Raw genomic sequence first — 11,368 nt, 5'->3', positions numbered from 1 at the left:
GAGAGAAACAGACGCAGACAGTTATTTTCTCAACATTAGGTCTTGAATTTCCTTCTTCCCTCGTCTACGACTGCTGGTAATAAGGCTGAGGATAGGTCCGAGTTCGATTCTCACCATGGTTTTACCATACCAATCAAAGACCTGCTAAATGGTATAAACCTCTAGACTTTAACGCCGTGATATAACTGGAATGCTGTTCAAAGTGGCGTTAAACCCAACTCACTCACTCATTCAAGATTTGAAAACTAAGGATGACATGCATCAACGATGTCAGAGAGCCTGACTACCCGATCCCGTTAGTCGCCTTCTACTACAAGCATAGTCTCCTTTTACGGTAAGCATGGGCTGCTGAAGACCTATTCTACCCCGGATCTTCACGGGTCTTGGCATACAAGTATGCATATTGACACACACCGCTAAAGACATAAATCATGCCAATTCCTAAGAATCTATGCATATGTTTAAACGTTTCAAAGAGACACATTGTGTTTTTTGCAATAGATTATAAATCAGATGCGACACAAACAAATGCTTGTTGTGTTACTAGGGTGTGTTTTCTCAGGAGAGTAGTGATTATTGACATATTGTCATGGCGAAAGACAACAGATGACAAGACACACACAAAAAAGCATCAACACATGCCTCGGGAACTCATATCCCGTGTGATATACGGAGAACAAAACACTGATCTTGTTTCCAGCGTGTTAAATCTTGCGTGCCGGCCTTGGATACGACTAAACACCAGCAACTGAAGTGTCGTCTGCTTCACAGACCAGACGACAGCCAGCTGTAGCAGACGACAGTTTACTGTAGTTACGCTCCGACGCCTGGTGTCAAACTTGGAGGAAGTTAGCTCGTGTATTGATGTAAAGAGTGGATGGACAGGCGTCCGTGCGTCATGTGATTCACGACAGGTGATTCACGCACCTGTAATGCAATCGGACATAGGTATACCTTTGCTCATGTGAAAGTGACTCGCTATCGCTGATGGACAGACTGTCGTTCTCCGGGAGTTATCTCATGTGACACAGACGATTGTAACATCATGGGGTAAGTGAATGTCGTTGTGTATGGAAGTGGTTTGCAACGAGGAAGTACAACTTCTCAATGGGATGTCATAGCATACACTTTGTTTACAGACATACTGTATGGGTATTGGTGTGTCTACTCTATCTGATTCTCTAGATGAAACTGAAATACTCAAACACTGTGTTGAAGCAGGTGTCTTAATCCTTTAAACATGTTAACAAAGATGTTGTCGATGAGAAAACGGATGTTGCAATCATAAGCTCCCAATATAACCACACTCTGTATGTTTTAATGGTGTAAACAACACGCTCAAATAAAATGTAAATTTTACAGTTGTAAGTTGAATAACCCCTCAGTCTTCCTGCTGAAAAAGCTTGTCACACTTGACAACAAACGCCTGTAAACCTGTTTCTTTACACCAGCATATAACCGTGTTATGTTAAAATACCATTAATGTCGACAAAAGGCTCTCAATAAACTGCTTTATACAGTGGCATGTTGAAAGGGGCTTTATTCGATAGGGAAGCGATTCTGTTTGTCGTGAGTTCTAGTCACTAATTATTCATATAGTATACCAACACAATATAGTAATTGCAGATATATGTTGCGGAAACATGGACGTTGTCATAACAACCAAGTTTAAGTATTTTATTTAAAAGATTCAGCAATGTTATTTGACCAGTTGTTTTTATGTCTTATCAAGTTGATCTACAAACTTGACGAGATGACGTCAGTATGGTTCAGATACACACATTTGTCGCTATCATAAAGTAGGTGTCCCGGCCTGGAGGCTGTGCCGATGTTGACATCCATGTCTGGACTAAACTACTACTTCATCCACTTTGGTTTGCTCATATGTACCTCGTAGTTCTTCCACTGACACAAGTTGTAATCGAGTAATGTTTCCTGTTTTATAGCAATAGAGCAATAGGGATTAGTAGCCGAGTGTGTTTCCGTGTCGTAATTATCAATATTTAATAGGAAAAAAAGTGTATTATTTCAGCCATAGTCGAGCATTAAACATAGTTTCTTATTCCTTATACATTAGTTTTACGATACGGAAACACACGAGGGTGATAATATCTTTATCATATAATCTCCTTCTTACAATAATCGATATTTCAGATGTAATTTCACCCATTGCTTTAGAAATCGTGTATGAATACAGTGTTTTGGTGAACTGACATACAGCCGCGTTGGTCAATAGTTTCATTAGAAAGAAGGCATTGCATCGATGTATTGAACTTAAAAATAGTTCCTGCTAGGTGACTTTATTTGCATATTTATCGTCTTGTGACACGAAATTTATCGGATTGGTTTATTCCAAAAATAATAGGAGGCGGTGGGTAGCTTAGTGGTCAAAGCGTTCGCTCGTCACGTCGAAGACCCGGGTTGGAATCCCGACATGGTTACAATGTGTGAAGCCCATTTCTGGTGATATTGGTGGGATATTACTAAAAGCGGCGTAAAACCATACTCACACATACCCATAAATAATATTAACCATATATCATAAACACCCGGTATTTCCCTAGTTACCCTCAAAACTAAGTTGTACCCTCGTAATTGTGTGCACTACAGCCACCACAACCATCATCACCACACATACAGCTACATCTGACATGCACCTAGCGTTACTGATGCCTCACTGAAGACGTTACGACGTTACAATGACGTCTTACATGATTTATAACGACAGTGCCACGACATAATAACCTGTACTTCGATTGACTGCAATTGTATTCAGTGATTGAACACCACTGATGTATTAATGCGTATTTGTCAATTCTGCCGCTCATTAAATGCACACTATGTAACCAGCAAATTAGATAAAAACCGCAAGTTGGAATTGGCAATTCATCCGTAGCTGATGGATTTTGAATTGATAACATGACAGTACTGTCAATATCACCATGACCTGTCAGTCAGTCGGAAATGGCAGCTTATACGTGATATATAGCACCATGTTTTGACCACATGCCAATCAAGCAATTTGGTATGTAGCAGATAATAACGTTATCACTGTCCTTTATACGCCGAGTTATTAAATCTGAGTAGCGAAGCTTTTACCGACCAATTTGACTGCTTCCGTCTACATATGAAACCGACAAGTGTAATATGTATAGTGATTGTGTCAATATCATGTCAACATTTACATTAACAATCCATACAAAAATAGCAGTGTGGTTAGTGTCGTGTTATACCAACTGTAGTCTCCCTTCTATGATACACTAACCCCAGTTAGCACAGAATCACTGACCTCGTTAAACGACAAAAGCCTAATAGCTAAAATCGTTATCGATTAGCACCGAATAACCTTCATTTGAAATGTACAAAGATGGGTTGCAGTGTTTAGCTCATTGTGTGCAGGAAATATGGCCAATCGCAGCTATGTCAACTTTGTCAACTAATGTCTCCTTATACCAGAATAAATAGGCCACGATGATCCACAGGTCGTTGTTATCTACAAGATCAAAGTGAAAGTTAAAACATGTTTTCATCACCGATGTCATCACTGTGTGTTCGGTCATCACGTTAAAACACTTTAAACGTAAATGACTTCCAACAAGGATGACGTTTTGAGTTTCAGTCCGTACACTGATCCTGTTAATTGAAATAATTGTTGTGGAATGCGCTGTGTGGGGGTAGGACATTATACAGTGTTTGACTCAGGATACTTAATCTGCTATACACTGGCTGGCTGTGTATGGCGCACCTCGTAAACCCCTTTCCCCTTTTATTCTTTACATGCGGAAAAAAGCTGAATCTGTTTTGAAGTGCGTCCTGGGACATCCCACATGAACCTTATGAACATCGTTGACATGGTGCCAGCCACATTCATATCTCGATACGAATGGGGATATTGATATGATTGATCACCAGATATCAAATTATACCTGTTTGGGTTTAAACAATATAATGTTTGAGTGGGTGTTGTGTTACGCCGCTTGTAGTAGTATTGGAGCGACGGCACCAAGAACTGGCTTCACACATTGTACCCACGCGGCGACCACAGCCGTGTCCACAATGTGACTGTCAAGTATGCTGTGGATGAATGTAGATATAACTGTTTATTGGTGTTATTTTGTAGGAAAATGGTTGTCTATATGTATTATTTTAAAGTTTATTTATTTATTTAGATTTGTGTGTTGGTTAAGTCTCTCATAATCCATTGGTGGCCTGTACATGTTATTGTTCAAATATGTGTCTACGCTATATGTGTGTAGGGTGAGACTGTAATAAACACTATCCTCTCCCAGGCTCACCGTGATCACTGTACCGTGGCAACGTGTGCCTGTTGTTAGCAACCATTGTTTCGTCAGATCTGGAATTAACCCTTATAGATTGTGACCCAGCTGTAGTATTGCTGACGGCGGCATAACAGAAGACTCAATTACTCTACTCTACTCTACTCTACAACATTACATTGAAATAAACTTCCCCTATAACCTGACTCCACTAACCCCCGAGGCCAACACACCAAGACACGGGCACTAAGATGTAACGAGGCCCTGTCATATTCCCGTCGGCCAGCAAATCTCATACATGTATGCACGACTATAAAGGTTCAGCTTCAATGGAGATGATAGCACGTTATGGGGCATTGCTATTAAATCTAACCATGGCTTAAGTTCCATTTGTTGCAAGTTTGTTTGACGGGTCATGAGACAGCAGTATGTATCAGATCGGGTAATGGAAGACTGTTATGAACACATCAGTGAAATGCAGGGCTCAGGGAGTACGCACTTCAAAGGTTATTAACAAACATAATTGTAACCTGTCAGCGTCAGCTTAAGTTGAATGCTTCGAATGGTTGTCATTCACTTACAATACCGTAATGGATATATTATTACTGCACGTGTATAGAAACGCGGGAATAGACATAATGTAAATACCATATCGAAGAAATACCATATAATCCAACTCACAATTGTATATATTAAAAAGTAATAATATATATAAATGGATGGATCTATCAGTGTAATTAGGACACGTTAAATGCTCGGAATGTCGATCTTATCTGGCATTGTGCCATTGAGTGATTACCGTATACCCCATATAAAGTTTTTCTTAAATCTTAAAGCTTTCAATTTCCCGACCGATAATGTTTCTACAGACACATTATTTATCATGTTTGAAAATGTTAATAGAAATTTGAAGCCATAACGAACGAATTCCATCTAAACTTTAAACAGTGTCGTTTTTAGAAAATAAAACAACAGAGCTGTTCAAATAATTATGACGTCATATTGGATTTACATAATAACGTTGTTAGGAGTATCATTAACATACATATCTGGGTCAAGGTTAGCCTGCTTATGATTGATTGTATCTTAACCCGGTAGTTACTGGTCAACGGTAATTATTTATGCAACATGGCTTGTGGCTTGCGGAAAAGCCCGAGGTCTTCCGACTGAATTGAAAACTGTCAACTATACATTTCTTCCGTGTCTATTGATTACCGCACCCTGAATTTGCAAATCAAATAACAATTATTTTCCAAATGTCAATTTCAATCGTTGCTGTATATTTTAAGTTCAATTTCTTTCATTCAGCCTCTCGTTTTGTGAATGACAACACGAGAGCTATGAATGGCGACATTGATTGCCGTTGGCAACGTTATGATGACTTGGATGGGTTTGAATAACCTATTGTTAGATGCTCACTTGGTAGTTTTTGTTGCTGTGTGTGAGCAGAAACAAAAGTAGGAATAAAAAGGAGGGATAGATTACACTGAAGACAACATGGCGACAAGACTTTAAAATAATAATAACTACAGATTTATAAAGCGCTGGTATCCAGTTCGAAGAACTGCTCAAAAGCGCTTCATTTGAGTCTACCAAAAAAAAGAGACATTACACAGCTAGGAAAACACAAAGCCTCATGGTCCAAGAAAGATTTGGTGAAAAGATAGGTTTTGAGTCTTGATCGGAACAAAGTAGGACTGTCAATGTTCCTGATATCCAATGGCAGCCTATTCCATAGCTCAGGGGCAACTTTGGCGAAACTCCGACCTCCAAAAGTCGCCGTTCTAACACTAGGCACAGAGAGTAGGGACTGGCAGTTTGATCTGAGAGATCTCCCAGGCACGTACTCTTCAAGAAGCTCGCTGATATAAAATAAATATATACTGAAGAAATTTTGCGACAGTAGATGAGTGTGTGAATGTTGTTTAACGCCACTCGGTAACATTCCAGCTGTACCATGGCGACCAGTAAATAATCTAGCCCGGACCAGACACACCAGTGACGGACACCTTGATCAACGTTCCACACTATCGGAACATACTAACATCTAACCAGTCCATAGACTCTGATCACCCGATCCATTGTACGACTCGCACGACAAGCACAGGTTACTGCATTCGTCACCCCTCGTCCTTTTCCGTCTGTCCCGGAATAACACGAGTTGGTCACGAAGGAGGTGACTGGGGACCACGTCTACTCGATATCCCCAATGGGTAGTTGCATAACCACCGGGGAGGTATTTTTATGGAAGATTTGGGAATGTTATCCTAACAGACAAAGACACATCAACGATCGCCCTCTCTCTGTAGAGGTATTGGTACTACACACGGAATATGCACTTTGACCCGGGCTCAAGTGTCTATGTGACTGTTTTACGATTTAAAATTATCAAAACAATTTTTTTAAATGTGACCCAATATTTCGGTTTAACCGCTTCTGTTTCTGATCATTTAGACAATTTAATCTTGACCTCAGCGATTTAGCATTCATTGGGAAAAGTGAGGTGAGAGGCCGACCACATGACAGCAGTTTAAAATGACGTTCATAAGCGAATGGACGACACGTGTTGACGTTAATACTTTTTTTACGAGATTGTGTTCTTGATATGACGTTAACATTGACCCACCTTTTCGGTTTTCCGTTTCTGTGTTTGATCATTTAGACACTTTAATCTTGAATTCAGCGTTTTAGCATACATTGGGAAAAGTCAGACGAGAGACCTCATGACCGCGACTGTGACGTCCATAAGCGAATGAACGACACATTTTGACGTCAATAGTTTTTTTACAAGATGTTTTTCTTGAAATGACGTAAACACTGACGGACAACGTCTGTTTTCCGTTTCTGTTTTTGATTATTTGGACACTTTAATCTTGAACTCAGCGTTTTAGCATACATTGGGAATAGTCAGAGAGTTTGATGCATGCCCGTGCCCGATGTCCTCGCTACGACTTATCCTAGTGAACAAAACGAAGAAATACACGCTCACACAACTGTCGACTCGATCCGTGTTTACACTGACAGTGACAGTCAACAGCAATCTATGAATTTACCTTAGTATTTATTTAACACATCTTTACAATCACCTTTCAATGATCGGCCAATTGATCAATGATGACAAACACATGTAACCGCAACAACTTCTGAAATATCTCCCGTCACGTTGATCGTGTCGGCTGTTGTGACGGCCTGCACTTGATGTAAATGTATTTTGACGCACTGCCTCTGTGACCGACTTACTGAGGTAGCTCTAAACAGACTTTTCTCATTTAAATGTGAATGATGATATTATTTAAATCTATGTGTTGTAACCGAAATACAAAAGATGTTATTGTAGAGCAATTTGAGCATACATACGCTCATGTCCATTTGAGGAACTATAATTGTATTCCACGATACAACCGGGTTGTTAATGGCTGTCAGTATAAACATAAAGTCACACGTACTACAATAAATTGTGTATACATCCTTCAATGTATAAAATAGTAATATATATACGAATAATATAGGATACGAATCGGCCTTCAGTTTATCGCAAGCTCCGACGTTCATACAGTTCGGCCCTCACTCATTGAAGGTTCATGCTTAAAGATCTCGCACAAAGGAAAAGTCAGTTCTTAATGAACTCAACATGATAATGATTGGTGTCTGTTCCCTAACCTCGAGAAACCCATACAGCATAATGTACGCTACTGTATGCCGGCTATGCAGAAAGTCAGTTATTCCATTCGTGGTAACGGTGTCTGAATAATCCGATTATAGCACGCTCGTGTCTCTTTGAAGGAATCTCACACCACTTTCACGGCAAACATACGCGGATATTTACGGAGTAAATGTTGTTCTAGCTGGGGAAATGTGGAGTAAATGTTGTTCTAGCTGGGGAAATGTGGAGTAAATGTTGTCCTAGCTGGGGAAGTGCGGAGTAAATGTTGTCCTAACTGGGGAAATGCGGAGTAAATGTTGTCCTAGCTGGGGAAGTGCGGAGTAAATGTTGTCCTAGCTGGGGAAATGTGGAGTAAATGTTGTCCTAGCCGGGGAAATGCGGAGTAAATGTTGTCCTAGCTGGGGAAGTGCGGAGTAAATGCTGTCCTAGCCGGGGAGATGCGGAGTAAATGTTGTCCTAGCTGGGGAAATGTGGAGTAAATGTTGTCCTAGCTGGGGAGATGTGGAGTAAATGTTGTCCTAGCCGGGAAAATTTGGAGTAAATGTTGTCCTAGCTGGGGAGATGTGGAGTAAATGTTGTCCTAGCTGGGGAGATGTGGAGTAAATGTTGTCCTAGCTGGGGAGATGTGGAGTAAATGTTGTCCTAGCCGGGGAAATGTGGAGTAAATGTTGTCCCAGCTGGGGAAATGTGGAGTAAATGTTGTTCTAGCCGGGGATATGCGGCGTAAATGTTGTTCTAGCCGGGGAGATGCGGAGTAAATGTTGTCCTAGCTGGGGAAGTGCGGAGTAAATGTTGTCCTAGCTGCATGGTAATGTATCGGCGAGGGACATGTGTTGATGCTAGCCTTGGGCGGAAGTCATTTCATCCCTGTAGAACAAAGCAAACAAATCTCAGTGAGCGATGTGCACCTTCAAAGAGCAGGAATGACATTGTAAAAGGTTGAATCACAGGCCATATAATAAGCACAGCTTTTTATTCATGTCGAATGTTAGGTGTTGGTTCATGACATTACATTTTTCACGGAAAACGATTTTAAGTGCTATCGAAAACATGTAAGATTAATGTGAGTGTTTATTTGTATATCTTAAACAATGTATAGATTAAATATCTCTTTTGAATACCTGAGCTGTGTAGTCAATCGGTGGAAAAAGACACACCCACTCGCGAGCACTCGATCGCTCCCTCCCTCGCTCGCTCCCTCCCTCGCTCGCTCCCTCCCTCCCTCCCTCACTCACTCACTCCCTCCCTCACTCACTAAATTACCCCATTTTTTTCACAGATAATGCATGACTGAGTGCTTGTATCAATAGGTATAAGGTACACCTACTAGGAGTATACTGAATTTCATGTTATCCCTATGAAGTATGTTTTATGTATTCTATTTTTTTTTTATTCAAATACCTCCTTGGCTTTGACAACACATTCAAAGAACATATAATTACATGTTCAAGTCATATTCCATTTTCCGATCCATGGCGATCCGCAATGTGACGCCACACACACGTCAACATGAGCAGGGACATGTAAACAAGAACGTATGTTGATGAGTCAGTGCTATTTTCAGCTCTCATCTCACCAGTCTCATCTCGGGGTGGATAAAACGCTGTCTCATTGCAGACACATTTCACTGACTCTCAACAAACATGTAACCTCTTTGTTAATATTTGTTGAGTGTACGTCATTGTCCTCTGAATATGTATAAAATCTATCTGCTGTACTGCTAGGGCGTTGACGCTTGTACACAAGACCTTGGAGATTACAACACAATGTGTTGGGGCCGTCGTCAGTCACAAAGACGTTTTCAGTGGCTTCAGGCGGTTGTTGAAAATCGGATTCCCTAATAAAAATATTTCAGTGGTTGCTATTTGCTGACGATAGCAGCTGCATAGCTTCTCCATGGATTCAGGCTAAACACCAAAACATACATTCATGTCTTATATTTACGGCGCGCAATAGGTCGTCGCTCTGTTTAAAACGAGTTTGTAAACTCACAAATGTCCTCAATCAACATCAGTGGACAACAACACCTAGTGATTGTTTGTTTCCGTATTTATGAATTTATCCAAAGTCGGTTACATAATTCTTGTGAATGCGTGAACTATCTGACATTGAAGTAATGCACAGTGTGTGTACAGATTTGTCACTATTCCGGAATGGGGGCTCTACTGACACAGATACGGTCGATAACCGACACTTTGTTTCTCGCTTCCGCCGGTGTCACTTTCCGCTCTGCATGTCACGTCTGAGTTTCTCATGTGCGTATGAAAGAAGAGGGTAGTTTTAGTCACTTGTCAGTCGTTATATGGATTTTACATGATGAGTTACAAAGAAAATATTTGCGATGAGATATGCTCATTGAAGAATTGTTCAAAGGTCATAAGAACTAGAATCGGAATCGATAACCTTATAATAATACTAGTAATAGCGGTTTTTGTATTTACTTGATAGTAGTTTTGATAGTCCCACAGCAGATGCTGTATAAAATCAGTTCTAATAGTGTTCAAAACATACCGATATAATGTGCCATATCAGTTTCAAGAGGAAAATGATATCTCGCATAACAGAGATGCATTAATAGTGTATAATTACATTCTGATAGTCAAAACTATATGCTTTAAGCGTGCAAAAACAGTATTAAAAGATATATAACAAATTATAAACAGTATATAATGTTACAGACGTATTAATAGTGTGTGGTATCGTCTATAATAGTGGAGACAGCCTCCGTGGCCTGGTGGTACAGCGTTCGCCCGAAGAAGGAAAGGTCCTTGGTTCGATCCCCGGCCGCGTACTACCAAAAGACGTTAAAAGATTCTACTTGTTGTAACCCTGTCTGGCGCTCGACATTAAGGGGGTAAAACAAGGATTGGTCGGCTCGGAGTCAGTACACTGTGTCTGAGTGGGGTAATCGTGTTAAACTGCGACACACGCACGTGCATGCACGTCGCTATATGAGTGCAATAATCTTGGACGCGACGTTAAACCCCATTTCACCTCACCTTTGATAGTGGCATAATATATTATACCAAAATAGTGTGTTATAATATTACTTCTAATTGTCGTAAAATGTGATAGAATTATAACATATGCTTTAATAGTATCTGTTGTAATGTAATTCTATATTGTAAAACATAAGTACGATTCAATAATATATGATATCGGTTTTAATATATTGGCTGAATCTACATAGGAATATAAACATATTCATTCACGTCTAGTCGTCTTTCCTCTCCTTAAATGATTCACTGTATATACAAACCAAGTAAGTTTTCGTGGCCTTATTAAACAATTTCCCCCAAATCAGCTGTATCAATTAAAGGATTGATAATAAACATCTTGTGGTATACAATAATCTGCCAATACCATGAAGTGATATCAGTTTCAGCTGACGTGCTGCAAAAGCTCACTATGTGATAATATTCCATGG

General features: G+C 40.1%; 1 protein-coding gene across 1 annotated transcript in view; it reads left to right on the top strand.

Moving 5' to 3' along the window:
• Positions 1 to 871: 871 nt before the first annotated feature.
• The window catches only part of LOC139478663 (uncharacterized), a 40,140-nt gene continuing 29,643 nt past the window's right edge, over positions 872 to 11,368 (top strand). Inside the window, exon 1 of the mRNA XM_071261227.1 lies at positions 872 to 1,050. Coding sequence (XP_071117328.1) covers positions 1,046 to 1,050 — 5 coding nt within the window. The 5' untranslated portion in view covers positions 872 to 1,045. The remainder of the gene's footprint in view (positions 1,051 to 11,368) is intronic.

This window comes from Haliotis cracherodii, unplaced genomic scaffold (assembly GCF_022045235.1).
Source record: "Haliotis cracherodii isolate W230 unplaced genomic scaffold, xgHalCrac1.p SCAF_4, whole genome shotgun sequence".
NCBI lineage: Eukaryota > Metazoa > Mollusca > Gastropoda > Lepetellida > Haliotidae > Haliotis > Haliotis cracherodii.
The sequence above is the reverse complement of the archived record's forward strand: the minus strand, read 5'-3'. Positions and strand labels throughout refer to the sequence as shown.